The sequence below is a fragment of the Grammomys surdaster genome, unplaced genomic scaffold, assembly GCF_004785775.1.
Source record: "Grammomys surdaster isolate TR1022 unplaced genomic scaffold, NIH_TR_1.0 125974, whole genome shotgun sequence".
Classification (NCBI taxonomy): domain Eukaryota; kingdom Metazoa; phylum Chordata; class Mammalia; order Rodentia; family Muridae; genus Grammomys; species Grammomys surdaster.
In genome coordinates, this window is record NW_021620791.1 from 352,765 (window position 1) to 372,988 (window position 20,224).

At 41.0% G+C, this 20,224-nt stretch overlaps 1 protein-coding gene across 1 annotated transcript in view; it reads left to right on the top strand.

The window, feature by feature from the left end:
* The window catches only part of Tbc1d31 (TBC1 domain family member 31), a 58,283-nt gene that overhangs the window by 7,969 nt on the left and 30,090 nt on the right, over positions 1-20,224 (top strand). The window contains exons 3-8 of the mRNA XM_028753862.1: positions 1,740-1,855; positions 5,341-5,519; positions 11,567-11,718; positions 14,798-14,957; positions 16,582-16,782; positions 18,997-19,173. Of these exons, the coding sequence (XP_028609695.1) occupies positions 1,740-1,855; positions 5,341-5,519; positions 11,567-11,718; positions 14,798-14,957; positions 16,582-16,782; positions 18,997-19,173 (985 nt within the window). The remainder of the gene's footprint in view (positions 1-1,739; positions 1,856-5,340; positions 5,520-11,566; positions 11,719-14,797; positions 14,958-16,581; positions 16,783-18,996; positions 19,174-20,224) is intronic.

The following is a 20,224-nucleotide window of genomic DNA, read 5'->3' on the forward strand; positions in this document are numbered from 1 at the left end:
CCCACACTCTTCTCCCAGTCTCTACCCCACACTCTCCTCCCAGTGTCTACCCCACACTCTCTTCCCAGTGTCTACACCACACTCTTCTCCCAGTGTCTCCCCACGCTCTCCTCCCACTGTCTCCCCACACTCTCCTTCCAGTGTCTACCCCACACTCTCCTCCCAGTGTCTACCCCACACTCTCTTCCCAGTGTCTACCCCACACTCTCCTCCCAGTGTCTAACCCACACTCTTCTCCCAGTGTCTACCCCACACTCTCCTCCCAGTGTCTAACCCACACTCTCCTCCCAGTGTCTACCCCACACTCTCCTCCCTTGTCTACCCCACACTCTCTTCCCACTGTCTCCCCACACTCTCCTCCCAGTGTCTCCCCCACACTCTTCTCCCTGTGTCTACCCCCATACTTGGTGTTGCTCAGGCACCTGCCCTGGGATTGCATACTTCTGTGTGTTTATTTATTTACTACTTATTCCAAGTGCTCTCTTTAATAATCTCATCACCAGTGGAGCCCGGGTATTACGTGACCAGGTGTCCTGTGCACTCTGTTGACTGAGATTTGGCTTCTAGAATTACTCTGCTGAATTCTCCAGTAGCTACTAGCCACTTACAGCTCTTGGGCCCTCCAAAGGTGACTAGATACATTGTAAGTATAGTGCTAAAATACATGCTGGAGATTGAAGACTTAGTATGAAAGAAAAAATGGAATATTTGATTAAATATTGAAATAAGGTTTTGGATATTAAAGTTAATCGTATCTTTTTCTTTACTGTAACATAGGCCCTAGAAAGTTTAAAATTACACTTACGGCCTATGTAATATCTTTTGGACCCCATAGATCTGAATGTTGCATAGGAGCCTCGAACTCAACATTTTTAAGATTGAAAATTCTCCACCCTCAAGCTTGTGCCTTTTCTCCTAAGCACAGAAGCTTAATGTTTTGTAAATGAAATTCTAGTTACATGTCAAGCTCTCTTACGAACTCACCACACATTGTTTAATTCAATCACAACAAACTCTTGGGCTTCCTATTCTTTTTTTTCTTTCTTTTTTTTTAACTTACTATTTTCATTGATTATTTGGAGATTTCACGTAAGGCTCTCCGGTCACGTTCAGTTCCCAGTCCTCCCAGGTCCACACCCTAGCCCACCCCCAGCCCTGTTTGGCTTCCTGTTCTGATCTTCATTGAACACTTGAGAAACTCGTGTTCTTTCTCTTGCCCTGTGTTTAATGCATGCCCAGTCTCCCACACGGCTTACCATCGCTCTCTCCTCCGTGCGTCCTCACTGTGTGCCTGTATCTCTGGTGAGGTCTTCTCTGGTAGTTTTCACAGCTGCCACCTTCTCTTCTCTGCCCCTCCAGCTGTCAGTTGTCTTTGCTGCCAGAAGCATCTTCCTAAAAGACATGGCCAGTTGTAATTCTACTATGCTAAATTAATGAAACTTAACAATGGCTTCCCAATTAACAAATTATTGACAAAAATTAACAAAATGTTTGAAAATGTAACAAGACTTCCCAGTTGTGGAAGTGGAATCCAGTCTCCTTAGCATGGCTCCTGAGAGAGAGGTAATCAGAGCCCTGGCATTTTGCACGTGGCAGGAACGCTCTCATTATTCACAGTGGGTCTCTCAGACCTTCTGTCTAGTTTTGGCCCACCATTTTCTAGGTCTCATTTTCCCTTCTGAGGAAAGTTTGTGATCACTGGTAGACTTTCTGATACTAATACAGCCATCTCTTAATAGGTTTAATCTTGTTCAGCGAACAGCACAAGCGTGTACAGCTCTGGCCTTTAATCTTCGTAGGAAGTCTGAGTTCCTTGTGGCATTAGCTGATTATTCTATTAAATGTTTTGATACAGGTAAGAAGTCCTCCTGTTTTGTCTTCTGAAGCTGACTAAAACATAGCCCAGCAGACTGCAAGGCCCTCACCAGTCTGTGTAGCCTCAGGAGCAGTCTATTCATGACTGCTCACAGAACTTAAGAAAGCATTGTGCACATGACTGACTACAGCCTTAATATAGGAGATATGTATGAGAGCCAGCCAACGGGAGATGCATAGGCTAGGATCTGGGAGACTTCTAAAAGGATGCTTCCATGTCTTCAGTGGTGAATTACCCTCCCAGCATGCATGCCAAGACTCTGCTGGCTATTCCTGAGGTAGGAAGGTCACTCAAGCTTCAGTATCAAGAATTTTAACTGAGGCTTTAGTATGTAGACATAGTTAACTGAATTACTGGCTTTGTGTACATGTGAGAGCAATTTGACTGTAACATCTCTCACCCCATTATCACCAGGATTGAAGTATTGTCTATGGGGTTGAATTCCATTTCCAGTCCTCCTGCTTTCCTGATACCCAGTCTGTTAGTGTTGCTGGTCCTGCTGGTGAGACCAGCCCCAGCTCTGAGTCCTTAACAGAAGCCATTTATTTGTAGCTAAGGGGCAACTGAATAATAAAGATATTCCTACCATGTGGGAAACCCCAAGAGTTAAGGGTTACCTCCCATGACAGCAAATATGACACATCTCTTTCAAGGCCAAATTCCATACTATACAGGTATTCTTAAAAAAAAAAAATACAAACAAAAAATTCCCACATATTTCATACCAAATTGCATGTATTCTTTTTTTTTTTTTTTTTTTTGGCTTTTCGAGACAGGGTTTCTCTGTGTAGCCCAGGCTGGCCTCAAACTCAGAAATCCGCCTGCCTCTGCCTCCCAAGTGTTGGGATTAAAGGCGTGCGCCACTACTGCCTGGCACATGTATTCTTTAAGTTGGCATTCTGGAGTGCTATAGTGTAAACCCCTTACTCTTCAATCACAAGTGAAAAAAAAACTGTATTTTTTTGTTACTAAATAATTGATAGTATATAATATTTAGAAAGATATAAATACAGTTAACATTAATAATAAATGGTTATATTGTATTTATTCTTTCTGACTTTTAAGTACTGATTTATTTGCATCCTAGTAACTCACTGAGATGGATATTGTTGTGACCATTTTGCAGATGAAGAAACTGTGAAATAACTTGACCAGGGTTCCACCTTTATATAAAACAAAGCACCCAGAATTTGAGCTTGGAATCTGTGTCCTGCACTCTCCCTGCAAATAAGCAGAAATAGTTATTTTTTTTAGTGGTGCCTAGAAATCCAATCAGTACTGCTGGGACAAAAGTTCTTTAAAACATTAAGTCTTTGTCTATGCCTACAACTTTCTTCCTTGGGTACTACCAGTTTGTTCTGTCTGGGTTCCATTTTTTAATAGCCTACTCTCTCACTGAACCTGACACCTCATTAAGTTCCTTAGTTGATAACTTCCTATTCACCTCTTCCTTTCTGTTTGTGGCCAAATCCTGCTTCCTCACAGCATCTATTAGTAACCTCGACTCTTGTGCCTCCTACTCCCTATAAGGCAACACTACCCCACAATAGCAAGACTGTCTGCAAGGTAGGGAGAGCCCCTCACTGTCTCATCTTCAGTACTTCTTGGTAGTACTTACTTAAAACTTGGGATTGACCATGAAGTCTGCTGTGCAATTGAGTCTCCTCAGAATGACAGAGAAGCTACTGCACCCATGATACCTCAACAGTATGGCTGCCTAAACAAGACCAGAGCAATGATACCACTTGTCTCACTGTCCTGGAAGGAAGCAATCTCATAGGCTCCACCACTAGACAAAGAACTATAGCGTTGTTAGCCAGGTCTTAATTTTCTATTCAACCTCAGGAAAAAAAGTGTACTTTGTAAAATAGACTTTTTTTTATCCCCAACATAAGCTGAGAGAACAAAATACAGAATTGAAAAGTAGCGCTTTAAATGTAGCTTATGAAAAGTTACAATGTTACCTTTAAATGTAGCTTATGAAAAGTTCCAATGTTACTCTCCCCCTTTTGCTGACCTTCAGGAAGGAGTGTGTAATATGGCAGACATTAGGCTAGTATTTGGAAGCCGCTATTCCCTGAGACACTTGGTGCTTTGTCTTCACTCCCAACCTCCTTTGTATCTGACTGCTTCCATGATTTAAATCATGCTTTCTTTCTCTCCTCACTTCCATCCTTCTGGAAAAAACATTTGGCTCATAACAGTGATATGATATAGACAACTTAGAAACATTCACACAAGTGTGAGGATAAAATAAAACTCACATTTCGTTACCCAGTGCTAATTACCATGAATAGTTTTGGTATTTTCTCTACCATTCATTTTTCTCTGTTTATACACACAGACACATGACTACCTCAAAGTCAAAACCTTTATTTATTTGTTTGTTTATTTGCTTATTTAGACAGTTTTGCTGTGTAGCCTCTGGCCTGAAATTTACTGTATAGCCCAGGCGTCAAACTCAGAACCATTCTGCTTTAGCCTGTCATGTACTGAGATTAGAGACCCCTACTACCACGTCTGCCCCCGATTTAATTTTTATTATCTGGCTTTCTTTAATTTATTTTTTTAAAGTTTATTATATTTATTATATGTAAGTACACTGTAGCTGTCTTCAGGCACCCCATAAGAGGGCATTGGATCCCATTACAGATGGTTGTAAGCCACCATGTGGTTTGTAGAAATTGAACTCAGGACCTCTGGAAGAGCAGTCAGTGCTCTTAACCACTGAGCCATCTCACCAGCCCCTCTTTGTTTTTTTGAAATAGGATCCCTCTGTGTGGTCAGAACTGGCCTCATATTTACCATATTACCCAGAGTGGCTTTAGGTGACAGGTATGTGTCAAGATGCCTGGCAATATCAGTTCTTTAAATCAGATTTATCTCCCCCGCACCCCCCGCCATGCTAAAGCTGCTCTTCTTTGTGTATTATCGCATGATTTAACACAGCTGCTTGTGTAGCTGAACCAGGACCACTGGAGCCCAGAAGCTCAGTGCATAGATGGTGTTTCTCCATTATTGATAGCTTTTGAGTTTGTTCCTTCTCTCCATTGCCTTTTTCTTAGTTTGAGCCCCTAGTTCTCGTCTGGATTGTTACAGCAATCTAAATTAGTCCTGTGTAATCACTTCCCTCCTCCAGTGTGTGGACCATAGCCTCAAATGACTCCTAAAAGAGAGACCCAGATATACCATTCTGCAACATAAAACATGTGGTAATACCAAGCTCTAGTGTCCCGCTGAGGCTATCCTTAAGCCCTCAGTAGGTCTCTCCTGAAATTTGCATGGTCGTATGTTACTGACTCTCCCCCATGGTGACTGTTAGCCACCTTTGCCGATGATAAGGGGGAATGCCATGATGACCCCTTTATGTCCAGTAGCCGAATCAGCTCATGCATAGTGTACAGAGTGTTTTGTGTGTCGGTGAGTGATGGTTTACTGCTATAACAATTTCACTGTTACCACAGTTTCCAAGGAGCTGGTTAGCTGGATGAGAGGACATGAGTCATCGGTGTGTTCCATTTCTGTGCATGCATCTGGGAGATACGCCATCACTACTTCCTCAGACACAGCTCAGCTCTGGGACCTGGATACTTTCCAGAGGAAAAGAAAGCTGAACATCCGCCAGTCTGTGGGGATACAGAAGGTCAGGGTCTTGGGATGTACTTCTCCACCGGCTTCTTGGTCACAGGATTCAGAGGGTACAATAGGGATGAATCATTGTATCTTCAGTAGCCGAGTTCTCACACCACAGCACAGCGAAGTAGCTGGGATTAGCTGCTGCTTACAGTTATGTTCAGAACAGTTGTGTCTGTTATTTTCAGAACACTGAGACTTTTCTTTTAAATTACTATAGCTGCAAAATGTCCACCGTCGAAAGCAATAGATTTTAAGATGTCTTAGTATAACATTAACCAAAGCAACCCTAAGCAAAAGAACAGTATGAAGCTATATTATTTAAAGGAGTAGGTTGACCAAAAAAAAAATTGTAACATAATCCAATTAAGCATCCAGGGGGAAACCAAAATAAAGCAGGACAATTAATCAGTGTTCATCAAGTGATTGTCATTAACACTTTAATGATGAGTGACTGCCAATCCGTGAACTGATGGTTAAATGGAGAATGTCGTGCTCAAATACAAACTAACATTCAGTGTGCCGTACTAGATACTAGTATGCAGAAATAAACCAGAAAGCCCATTTTGATATAGCCAACATTGTAAAAATAACTTATTCACCTGATTTAATTGTCATCTGAGTGTCTTACTGCTCAATAAACTCACCTTTTCTAGCTCTTTCTGAACTCTGGCCAGCAGGCCCAAACTTCTCTCCAAGTTGACTGATTCAAACTGGCTTTACTCAGCTTCTGACTGAATTGCTCTGCTTGGCCTCAAACAAACTCTAGCAATTTGTTCTAATCTTCTGGCTCCTTCTCATTCTCTGGCTTGTTCTGCTGTCATCTGCAACCTGTCCTCATGAGAGTTGGGAGTAGCCTATCTCTGACTTGTTCTGTCAAATCTTTCTCTGATTCATCCCTTTTTCTACCCCTCAATTGGACGTCAATTTCAAACATGGCTGCTTCCTTCTACAAACGAACCTTAACTTCATTGTTTGGTATTGAAGGTATGTACAAAGAGTGTGTCTGTATTTCCAGCAGAGGGATTAAAGGTATGTAGTGTGTCTGCATTCCATCCAGATCACATACACCTAGGTCTTTAGATGTGATTGCTCCCTTGCCAGAGCAGCCATGTGGCTGGATTAAAATTCCTCCACACAACAATCTCATACATTGAATTTTTTTTATTTTATGACATTTCTTTATGTTCTTTATCAATGCATAGTTTCATAAACATATAGCTACTTTATAGTATGTGTCATTTCTTTCCACTGCTCAGTAATCATATCCTTTCATAGATATTTCTGATACTTTTCTACTGTGGTTTGGTTTTGTCTCTTGTAAAACTCATAAATTGAACTATTTGCTAATACTTTACATAAGGCCTATTTTATGTGTTTTGTCCCTTTTAATCACTAATTAGTATTCCATGTATAAATATAGTACCTTTAAGAGACTCACTTACTTTGTTTTCAGAGTTTATTTTTTTCCCTCTGATTAGCTAAATACTATATCTGTGTCTCCAGTGAGATTGCTTTATTTAGACTGTGTTGTAATGTGGTATTGCCTTTATTCTCTTCCTTATTAATATGAGCAGCTACTAATGCGTGTCAACCAAAAATTTATCATATGGTCTCCATGGAGATCCCAGAATTCTTTAGTGTGCTTTTAATAATTAAAAAGAAAATAGAAGTTGTAGCTAAATCTTCGTTAGGGACATGGACCAAATGTCTTAGTAGGTCTTCTCCTCTGTAATTGCTTTAGCACTTAAATTGAATTTTAAATCCCAAAGCAGAGAGAGAAGTGAGAAGTGGGAGTTGAGCCCTCTGTGGAGATGGTTGTGGAACAGTGAGAGGAAGCCTTCTGCTCCTCTTACCATGGCTCCCTCAAGGACATTGCCTGCTCACTCCCAGGCAGTTCAAAATGCCTCCAGATTTTAGGATGAGGATACAACTTATATATATATAAACTATACACACACACACACACACACACACACGAATATGTATGTGCTGTGATGCATATTTGTAAACTTATTATAAAGTAATAGAACACTGTAGTCTGTAAATTACCAGCAAACAATTTAAAAAAAAGACGATTGGGCAAACAAGGTGACTCAACAACTCAAGGCCCTCACCAGCAAGCTTGCTGGCCTGAATTGGATCCCTGGAAGCCACAGGCTGGAAAAAGAGAATTGAGACCTGCAAGTTGTCCTCTCCCCTCCATATGTGTGCTGTCACATATGTGCATGCACACACACATGTACACAAAAGTAAATAATACAAAACCACAACTCTGTAGTCCTTACAGCTGTTTAACATTGTAAAGTAGCCTGCTATGCAGCATGTACAGGTAATCTCAGCACTCAGGAGGCCACAGGATTGGCCCAAGTTCAAGGTCAGCATGATCTGAAGAGCCGGTTGCAAGCCAACCAGGGCTATATAGTAAGACCCTACCTCAAAAATAAATAAATAGAAATATTCTTTACTCCTGGCCTATGCAAATTTTGGAAATAGCCAAATAGTCTCTGCTCCTCCGTACAGTGTTAGAAGTGGAAAACTAACTGTAACCCAGTCTTCAAAATAAAACTGCTTAGCTTCTTTTCTGTCCTCTGCTTCTTATAAGCAAGAAGTTTGTCTAAAGGCTTGAGTGGATTCCTGGTGCTTTATCAGGACTGGCCTCGTAGTCATGACTCATTTTTAGTTCTCAAAGGCACACCACTTTCCTAAAGGAGGCACTGAACTTCAGAGTCTTGAAGTAACTCGTCCAGTGTCAGATAGCTTATAAAATGGTTTTGTTGTGAATCCAAACCTGTCTTACTACAAAGCAGTGCATAGCACCATGTGATTTAATTGGAACCTGTCACAGAAAAACAGAATGGGACACTGTTGCAGATTTAAAGTGCCGTTATGAAATTAACTTCATAGTGAAAGATCCAAAATTTCTTTGAGAGTCTGCTGTGTCATTGGTAAAGGTTCCACTTAAACAACAAGAGGTTAAATAGTTGTACCTCTTCAAAGTAGGAGCTCTTGGTTCTTGTGATGGTGAGTGGTAGGATTTTCATTTCTCAGTTAGGACTTGAGGAATATATCTTTGCACTTTTGATGACTTTTGTTTATCTATCTGTGAAAAAACTTTATGATCTCTGTCAGAAAATGTTTCATAAAGAAGGTTCTTGCATGTCAAGTCTGTATACAGTGAGCTCTCCTTGTGTGTCTGTGAAATTATACACCTGGCTTTCACTTTGTTACTGTTACCAGCCTTGATTTTTGTTGTTTTTCTAGTTTGGGATTTGTAGTGAAATGAGCTCTCACTTTTGCCCCAGGCTGTTTTGAACATACTCTCCTGCCTCGGCCTCTGTATGCTCAGACTATGGGGTATGCCGCCAAGTCCACCTTTGCTTCTGTCTTATTTTAGTTTTTCAAACACAGTGTTGCACTTTGTATGCAACACTCTGCCCACAGAGAAGGCCTGAGTTGCTTAATTCAGTAAGAGTTCACATACCTCCCCAAACTGACCAGGAAATGCTGAATTGGATACATCTGCCTCCTGAAGGCGCTCGTCCCGGAAATGTGTCCCAGGTGTGGCCGTGTAGGTGTGTAGCTTTAAATTGTTCTTCCCTCAGAGGGTTAAATGTTCTGAGAACCCTGAGAGGAGAAGGGAAGGGGGAAAGGTGATAAAATTAGAGAAAAGGCAGGGAAGCTCCTGCAGTTTCTGGCTTCCTGTGTATCCCCGGGATCGGGATTGCTCCCTCTGCCATGACGCTGCGTGGTGATGTACCCAGACTCTAACTGGAGCAAGCAGGGGCAGGCGCTGTACTCTCAGCCCTCCAGAACTGGGAACGAAATAACTGTTTCTTTACAGATTGCTCGGCCAACAGCATTTTGTCATGGCAACAGAAAGTGGCAAATCCAGGAAGCTTAGAATTCCCATATTCCTCAAGGAAACACATCTAGCCCCTTGAGCTCAGTGCCCCCCTCCTGCTGCCTGTGCATTTTGTTAATTTTTTTCAAGTTTTTTTCTAAGTACTTAATGTTGTCAGGAGATGACATTATCTAAATAATAATGACATGTTTCATTAGGAACAATTTTATAATCATTAAAATCTAGCAATTAAAATCACAAATCTGGTAATGAATAATCATGCAGGCAGTAATCTTATCACAGCTATTCACCTAAAATAGCAGTTGATGCTCATTAACTTTTAAGCCATTTCTTCTCCCAGTAGGAATAAACTTTATTACTTTTCTGCAAAAAAAAAAAAAGACTGCTAATTAAAATAAGAATTTTCTGAAGTCACTTTTTGACACCAGTTTTGAAAGTGTCTTAATATATTCATTATGGGTTGTAATATGTTCATTGCCGATTCCTTCTGTAACCCCATGTTATAAATCTCACACAGTGAGTTACAACAGAAGGTTCAGGCACAGCCTGTGGCAGTGTGAGCCGAGGCCAAGTGTGGACTGGGCCCTGCCTGCTCTGTCGGTTGGTGTCTTACATCTTATGTACTTTGGCTAGCCTTTTACTGTGTCTTGTCAATGACCTTAACTGGATAATTTTAACTAGTGTTTCATATGCTTTATCCATATCCATGTATGTATGTATGTATGTATGTATGTGTGTATGTATATATATGTACATATGTGTGTATATATGTGTGTGTGCATATATATTTTTGTGCAGATAGATCGAGAGAGCTATATCGAGGCCGCCAGTGATCAGTTTCAGAGTTTTGGTTTTTGTTTGAGGTGCTTTGGTGGAACCGAGGACGTCTGGAAGGCTGCATGATGAGTCTGCTGCTGAGCCACAACCAGATCCCCCGCCCTGGCAAAAATTTTGTGTTCAAACAGAAACACCGATTAAAGCTTATGTAACAGAAACGTAGGAAATGGGACAAAAGATGCTATTTTCAGCCTTGCAATCAATGAATTTCATCCATAGTTCTCCATTGAATTGTTAAATCTCTAATAAAATGTGGTTTGAGACACACTTTCACTTTACTTGTATACATAATATTTACATTTATCTTCACTTTTTCAATTATTCCCACAGTTTCTCTGTGTAGCCCTGGCTGTCCTGGAACTCACTCTGTAGACCAGGCTGGCCTCAAACTTAGAGATCCACCTGCCTCTGCCTCCCACGTGCTGGGATTAAAGGCGTGCGCCACCACTGCCCGGCCACCAGAGGACTTACGCTTAGGAATGAGCTGACTAGTTCAGGAGGAATGCTTGCAAGACTTTGGAGGCATGTCGCGTTATCCTGTTTAGCAGTCCATTAAAAGTGTTCATATGAATATAGAGTTGTGTCCCTGAACATGTGGGTGTGTTTTGATGGATGCATTGTTGAACAGCTTGGTTGTGTAACATACTTACAATATAGATAGAACAGGTAGGTTACCCTGTGGGGCTTCCTAACGTAGTGAAGAAACAGGTGAGCATGAGGTATCTGAAGCTGTTTCCAGTACGAATCAGCATATGTTTAAAAAGTGGGAGATTATAATCTGAAGTAATGATTAAAAGTAAGGTAAATATATGACTAGAAGCAGCCATTATTACCCCGTTAGGCCCTGTACATTATTGCTTTGTATTTAATACAACTGGCAGTGCAGGCTTGTTTACCCTGGCTTCACCACAGACATTTGAGTAGTGAGTTGTGCTATAGCTTTGCAACATGGCTTACAATGCAAATTTTTCATCTTCACTACATCAGTTAGACAATAGGCAGATGATTGTATAGTCCATAAGTATATGTGTAATTTGTATATGTATACAAATGTCATTAGTTATAAAACATACAAAGGTATCTAATTTTCATCTGAATTTTTAAATATAAGGTGATAGATTTTATATTATTGTTTAGAATTTTGTGTATTTCCTCATCATTGTAGCCAATTATTTTTTAGCTAAAAGGGTTTACTATTTGTTTATTATAGCTTATGAAATAGTGGTATTATGTTACTATACATTAAAATGTATTTTCTCTAGGATAGCAGAAGGAGAAAATGATTGTGTATAATTTTGAATTTGAGAGGACCATGTGGACCCCGGTGAGAGGTAACCAACCTTCTCTGTCCCTAGGTTTTCTTTCTACCACTAAGTAACACCATCCTCAGCTGTTTTAAAGACAACTCCATCTTCGCCTGGGAATGTGATACTCTGTTTTGCAAGTACCAATTGCCAGGTCCACCTGAAGGCTCGAGCATCCTATACAAAGTGTTTGCTGTGACCAGGTAATGAACATTTTTAAGAAATTTAGTTTCTGTTTAAAAATTCTGAATTTCCATTCAGTATTATGAGAAAAATTTTCCTTTAGCTTTAGATGTGATCTGCAGACTATTTGTTTTACTTTGGCTTTATTTTTACTTTATTGTGAAAACTTTTAAGTATACAGAAAAATGGAGAAATATACGAACTCCTAAGGACTCATCAGCTGTAGCAGTTCTCTGGTCCTGTTTCTGTCTCTGACTATTTCTCTGCTGTGTTGTTTAGGAGCAAAGCTTACATGTATCATTTCATTGGTAAATATTCCAGAGTATATTTCTGAAAGTTAAGGGCTAGTTTTGGGGACCATAAGTACCCTATTATCAAATTTTTACAAATTAACAAGTGCTCCTTAATATTGTCATAACGGCATTGCTGAGACATCAGTGATTTGTCTAGTATATGGATTTAATGACTGCTGTGCTCTGATCAGGACACAACAAGCTTTACACATCTCATCTGGTGCTGGGTCTCATGGTTTGTTTTTTCTTGTAGAGGGAGGGGCTTGATATATTAATAAACATGTGCAAGGCTTGAAGACTTGAATTCAATCCATAGAACCATGGTTGTTTTGTTGGCTGCTTGGTTATTTTTCAAGAAAAGCTAGGTGTACTGGGAAGGTGCTGGTCAATGGGTCTGTAGGGCTCCAGACCTGGAAAGTCCCTGTTGAGACAGTGACGTAGGGACAGAGACAGACAGACAGACAGACAGACAGACAGACAGACAGACAGAGGGGATGGTACCTGCTGAAGCACAGTCCATGGTTGTCCCCCTGCCTCTCCATGCACCTGTACACACGTGCTTCCCTCAGGAGCTTCCCTCAGGAGCATGTAGGCCTCCGTCTCTCGGGACTAGGATGGAATTTGTAATCAGCACCTACCCCAGCACAGTGTGTGATAGAGCAGTACTGTCGTGACACTTCCATTGTCCTTTCTTGGGTCGTTAGCTATTCTAGCTCTGCACGCTTGGCTTACTAATAGCTTTAGCTCTGTAATGCCCCTCACTAACTTTTCCTTTTCTGTTGTTCTCTAGCTGATTCTCTAGCTGTTCACTTATGAATTAGGAGCTGTAAGAGCAAGAATTCGCATTGGCACTTTGCTTGCTTTGACATAGTTTTATATTTGCTATTTTATAGAAAATAGTGGAAGGGCAAATTAGAGTTTGATCCCCCATCCCTCCTTTCCTTACTTGTTTTTGCTGTTATTTGGGGATTTTATTTATTTGTATTTGTTTGTGAGACAGGATCTTACTCTAGCACAGACATACCTCAAACTCATGGCAATCCTCCTGCCTCAGCCTCCCTAGTGCTTCTCTTTTGCTTTTTTTTTTTCTTTTTAAAACCAGTTTTTAAAGTAATAGGCTAGTTTATGGGCGTCTTCCAAAGATGCCATTGGACTCCTTTTTTCCTCATTAACCTTTTCAAACTCCTAGCTTTAGTTGGGAAATTTCAAGCCACAGTAGTTAGGAGTCTTAAAGTTACGCCAGGTTCTCTCATTTCCAAACACTTAGTCTGTCATAACTAAGTGTTCCAGATTGTTCCAAGCCTACAGTCAGCTGTTTCTCTAGAGACGGAGTAGTACGTAGTAGGAGATGATGACTTGAAACCCTACATGCCAGGGGGCTGGGCATTGGGCTGCTCATTCCTTATAAACCTCCCAGGCCTGCTGGGAAGGCTAGGAAGTGGGTTGCTTTATCACACACATACACACACACACACACACACACAAACACACACACACATACACACACACATACACACACACAAACACACACACATACATACACACACACAAACACACACACATACACACACACATACACACACACACACACACACACACACACACACACACACACACACACTTTTTTCCTAAGGGCTTAGGAAATCTCACCAACTCTACTACTCCATATATTGAGCTGTTCATGATATTTTATTCCCTGGCATAAACTCTTACCTAAACCCGGCCCCCCTGACTCTCTTAGACACTAATATCCCATTTGGTCTCTTTTTATTCCGACTTTCTAAATGAATCTCTGCCAAGCTAGTCAACTGGCGTCTGCCCATCATCACACTGGTTCAGAGCGCTTTCCTATGTCATTTCCTTTGAACTTCCTGCGGCACGCAGAGTAGACCCCATACCCTGCCTTGCTTGTAGCCTAGGCTGTCACCTGCCGCAGGCTTCCCTCTCCATCATCTTCCTCCCCTCTGCTCCAGGCATACTTGACTGGTTCTTACTTCTCCCATACAGAGTCACACTCCTTCCACTGTACTTTCACTGGCAGATGTGGGATTTCTTCTGGTTTTCTAGAGTTGGTCTGGTCATGTCATCCAGGGAGCAAGTCTTTCCAGCTTTTGTGACCTCTGTTTACAGCTGTACAATTTCTCACTAGCTAACATCAAATTTATTTATTTGCTTTGTTCCTGCAAAGGACATAGGTGCCCACCATCCATATAGTGATTCAAACCTACCCATATCTCTAGGTCCAGGGGATCCATTGCCTTCTGGCCTCCCATTGTAACACTGGGGTTATATATGGTACGCATACAAACATGCAGGCATATATATAAAAGAAATATTATAAGGCCATGGAAGAGAAAGATATTTTATACTACTAATAATGACAGAATAATTTCCAAATTAAGAAAAAAGTGTGTGTGTGTGTGTGTGTGTGTGTGTGCTGGGATTAAAGGTAGGTGCCACCACCACCTGGCTAATAAATAAATCCTAAAAATATATTTAAAATATATATGATCCTCAACTTCTAATAACTCATTCAGCAAGTCAACCACAAACTTAAGCTGGTGCTTTAAGGCAGTAGGTAAAGCTTGTTCTTCAGTAAGCCTGAGCCGCCCTGTTCCACTAGCCACATGTACCCTTCCTTCCATTCCTCAGTAGCTAGCCACGACTCCAGAGTTCATAGCTGCATGTGGCCAGAGGCACCCTTGGCCAGCATGACTGGAGGAGGTTACCCTCGCAGGAAGCTCTGCAGCATAACACCTCAGCTCATCTCACCCCCTCACTGTTTGGTTTTGCTTTTTAAATGTAGAGACGGTCGAATCTTGGCTGCTGGAGGCAAATCCAGTCACCTGCATCTGTGGTGCTTGGAGGCCACACGGCTCTTCAGAATCATTCAGATGCCCACAAAGGTACGAGCCGTTCGCCATCTGGAATTCCTGCCTGACAGCTTTGATGCCGGTTCCAATCAGGTTAGTGACAGACAGAGCACGCTCCCACTTCCGGCCTGTGTAGGTTCTGTTGCTCATGCACTTCTCTTCTGCAGTAATCCTTATCCTCTGAAAGTGTTAGCCATTTCTGTCCACACGCACTCCCTTCGGTACCCCGTGGTCCCCCTGCCTCACCTCCATCCCAGTTCTGTCTTCATCAGCTCTCAACGGAACTGACAGCACGACTGACTCGAATCTAAAACTTTGAATACTTTATTTTTGTGAAGAGTCTACACTTGAAAAAAGAATTCAAAATCTTACATTATTTATTTAATATTACTGACAAATAATTGTTTAACTTTATTTTACATTGACAGTCATAGTGATGAATTTCAAAGTTAAATTCAACACATTTCATGTGGCTACATACATACACACACGTGCAGTATGTAGGCACGTCGGTATTTGTCGTCTTAAGATTTCTAAAATGTTTATGTGTTCTTATGGTTGGAAATGTAAAACTTACAAATGGGCATCGGTGATAAGCTTCATCCTGTCTCCTGTTATCTGGGTAGTCACTCCTTCTATAACTCCTGTTGTGGCATATAATATGTTTTCTCTATAGATACAGCCGTACACCTTTTTCCTTAATTTGAAATTTATTCTGTAATTATCATTAGTACAAAATGTCTTTGTCTTTCATGGCTTTATAATATTCCATATTTTCTTTTAAACTGGCCCTCTGTTATTAGACACTTAATCTATTCTTAGTCCTTTTCTGTTATAAATAATGCCTCACAGTATGGCTAAATATTTGCAAATGTCATTTTTCATATCCTATTTGTAGGATAAGAATCCTGGAGTTGAGGTAGTTTCATGAAGGCATATGAAGCAGGGTTGCACATTGCCCTCAAGACAGCCTGCTGCACACCTGGATGGCTGTGCACCGCCAGCCAGCCATTCAAACAGCACTTTTCCTCTGGATACCGCCAGACTACCTTATGTAAAACAACCCTACATGGGAATGTCAAAGAGCCACATGAAGTTATACTTGCAGCCATTGGCCCCTAACCCACAGGCAGCGAGGAGGGTTTATTCATTTAGTGTTTTCATGATATGTTTTTAATTTTTCAAATTACATGACTTTAATTTTTCCCCTTTGAAGACTAGCTTCCTGCCTAACTCTCCTACCAAAATCCAGTAGACAACCCCTAATTTCAGTCCACTCTCCAAACATCAGTTAGAACCACTGAACATAGGCAGAGAGTGGGGAGCTTTACCAAGAGCGCATGCATCTCTTTCCCGCCTCTGACAGCCAATGAGGAGGTGCGGGTCAGAAGTTGTTCCCTGTGTCTCAGGGGAGGAGGCCTGCCTGGAGAAGCCCAGGCCTTCCATAGTTCCCAGTGTGCGTTCTATACTGTGTAGTCAGAGCCAGACATGACTGGACCTAAAGACACATCCACATGAGCCATCATTGGTGATTTGAAAATGTGTAATGGTGCACTGGAAACTGAGCTGCCCTCTTAAAAATTATATAAAATGAGTATTTTACTTTTAAAATATATTTACATCATATAAATATGCACATATAGCCCAGGGACTATGTATACAGACTTTCAGGCTTTAGTTTTCACATGTTAAGGCCCTTCCATCTCTGTCTCTTCAGGTTCTTGGTGTGCTCAGTCAAGATGGGATTATGAGGTTTGTCAACATACAGACTTGTAAACTCCTTTTTGAAATTGGGACTGTTGAAGACGGAATTAGCGCGTCAGTAATTAGCCCACACGGTCGGTACATAGCATCTGTTATGGAAAATGGAAGTCTCAATGTATATTCAGTTCAGGCTTTAACACAAGAAATAAATAAGGTATGTCATCAAATAATTGAGTCTGCTCTTTGCACTGTGATATTGTATTGCCAACAATGAAGTATTTCCTCTGTGCTACCTTCTAACAGCATCGGGCCACATCTGTCCTGGGTATGCTCCCTGGCTCTTGAAGAGCTGCATCTCCAGCTCTGACTTCTCAGTCTGGTGGCCACCCATTCAGTGTCACCCGTGACTGCTTTCCCAAGAGAGGCCCTTACTTTCATCTCTTCCTTTCTGTTCTGCTCTGATCTCCTCATCTAGGTTACAAGCCTGGGAGCTCTGTGTCTGGATTTTTTTCTTTTTTCCTCTCACTCTTTTTTTTCTTTTCTAATCAAGTCACTGCTGACTCATAGGCTTTCTTACATTTGAAACCGGGTATTAGATAGAAACATTATCCACCACCCACCCACCATCTGCCTATCAACCATCAATCTATCACCTATCAATTATCTATCATGTATCTATCCATCATCTCTCTCTGTTACTGTCTATTTATCTTGTCGGTTATCCTGAATCTATCCATCATCTACTAACTCAGTACTTGAGATAATTCTATATAATTATATACCTCAAATGACAAGACTCATCTAATATATGTGTTTGTGTATGTGTATATTTGTATTTTTTATAATATGGGATTATAATCTGTGTTCTTATATATAATCTACACAAAATATGCAATATAGATGCCACAGTCATTACTTTTCATATGTCTGGAACATGAAGTATGTGCTATTTTTACATCACCATATATTACACGCTCCTCTGAGCATCTTGAGCGTTTCCACTAGACTTTATACTGCTGAGAAGATGCTGAAGGAGATGGAAAGGAACTGAGCGTGCAGAGTGAGACACACCGAGGCCACAGGGAAGGGGAGCCAGCTCCCAGGTGTAAGCATCTTTTACTATTAGGGCACACCGTCCAGTGTCTCTGTGTTTGTTACAGCTGCATAAATATCTAGCCATGTTTCCTGCATAAGCCTCGGCCCATCTATGCTCCTTTCTTCTGAGTTTTACTATGTTTTCTTGTCATTTGATGATGTTCTAATGAAGTCAGTGAATTTTTATGTATTCATTATAGAGGTGACATTGAATCCAGTGACATCTGGGACTCGAGTCTTGGAAAGACTGTGCTCAAAGCTAAGGAAAAAGCTCCAGCACAGGAAATAACTTTATGGGCTTTAACAAAAATTTAGAATAATGGATTGAAATTAAAGAATAAGGGGCTAGAGAGAAGGCACAACAGTCAAGAACACTGGCTGTTCTTGCAGAGGACCCAGGTTTAATTCTCAGCACCTACGTGGCGGGTCACGACTCCAGCTCTAAGAGATCCAATCCAGTGCTCTCACACTAACATACGTGCAGGCAAAACTAATGCACATACAAATAAAAATAACTATTTTTAAATTAAAGAATGGCAGTTCAGCCATATTAAAGGCTGGTGTAATCTGGTCAGATGATTTTGATTCCATCATAAGATGAAGAATTAAACCATGGAAGTGAGCACTACACCTTGTCTTCAGAACTCAGCCCATGTCCTTATTTGTTTCTTCCCTTTGAATAAGGAAGATCATTTGATTTCAAAAGAAGTGTCATTTATGAAGAAAATGTTCTCCTGAGTCATTTCTGTTCCAGTAAACTGACTGTTAGATTTTTCCTGTTTGATAGCCCCTTAAAAATGAGCTCTTGGGTTGTCCATGGTGTTGCCTGAGTTGTCTCTAAAGCAGACTGTCAGCCCTCCCCATGCAGACCACAGCCCTTGACCTCACACAGCACAGGGGACCCCATGCACCCTCGGAGGATCTGCACTGTGAGGATGCTTTTCTCCATATTCTCCTGGGCCATCTGTCCAGCCATGCCTTCTGTGTGTGTTGCCATGTGGTGACTTCATTGTGGAAGTGCAGAGTGGTTTGCTGACATAATTTGAGCCACCTTTTCGGAATAAATTCTACTTACTGCTGTTGATCATATATATGTATTCTTTAAAGGACTTTGACAGATATATGCTGTGGTTTATTCATCAATAAGCATTCTAAAGTATTCTTAGACATTTAACTTAGACTTTATGCATAAAAACTAACTGTAGAAAAAACCTATCTGTATAAATTAAAAAGTAACTGTACAAAGTAAACTTCACACACTTTCCTAGAATACCAACTAGAGGAGATACATGCAGGTTCATAAATACACGGAGCCTCTTTCCTCCTCTTTCAGCCTCCTCCTCCTCTAGTTAAGGTGATTGAAGATTTGCCCAATAATACAGGGAGTTCCAGCAATCTTAAGATGAAAATAATGTCAGGAAGAGTACAGCGGCCAGCAAGATATAAAGAGAGCAAAATTCAAACCAGGGTACTCAAGCAAGACCTGACTGGGAACTTAGACAACAAGGAGGTAAGAATATTGTACACTTGAGCTCCAGCTTGCTAAGGCTGGCTCTGGATTGTGTGACGTCTGTGCTGTGCATGGCCAGTGATACTGAGGTGTGGTAATCTGAACTGAGGTGTGTGTGTGGATCAAGGCTATCGTAGCCTGGCAAGGTGACTCAAACCTGTAGTCCCAGCACTTAGGAAGTAGAGGCAGGATTGTGAGTTTGGAGTCAACCAGGGTTACAGAGTGACACGGTGTCTCAAAACAAAACACAACAGACCTTTACAACCCGTGTCCTATCCTTGGAGCCCACATAGTAGTCAAAATTGTTAATTATGGAATGTACACATATATTCACATTGCACATACTAAATAAACATTTTTAAAGGGTATTATAAGTGTAAAATATGTGCAGCAAGAAAGTAGGAGAGCCCAGAATATAAATTATTTTATTAATTGATCATTTCATATTGATTATGTGTTAAAGTGACTTTTTTGATTATGTTGGGTTAAAAAATTATGAAAGTAAAATTTTCCTGTTTCTCTCTACTTCTGATAATGTACTTGCTAGACAATTTTTTTTGTTTTGTTTTTTGTTTGTTTGTTTTTTGAGACAGGGTTTCTCTGTGTAGCCCTGGCTGTCCTGGAACTCACTCTGTAGACCAGGCTGGTCTCAAACTCAGAAATCCACTTGTCTCTGCCTCCCAAGTGCTGGGATCAAAGGTGTGCGCCACCACTGCCCGGTGCTAGACAGTTTTAAATTCCAGTTGTGACTCGTTGCATTTCTGCTGGATAGTGCTGCTGTAAGAGGTTGTAAGGGGAAACAGGAAGTGGACTTAACACTGCTTCCTCTGGAGTTGCCATGCTCCTTGGAGGCAGCCAATAGCACCTTGAGATGAAGAGTTCAAAAGATTTTGTTTTCTAAAATAAGTGTATGCATGCAAGAGTAAAGTGTGTGTGTGTGTGTGTGTGTGTGTATGCATATATGTCTGGTGTATATGTATGTGTCTGTGTGTGTGGTGTGCATGTATGCGTGTGTTGGTGTATGTGTATATGCTTGTGTGTATGTGCATGT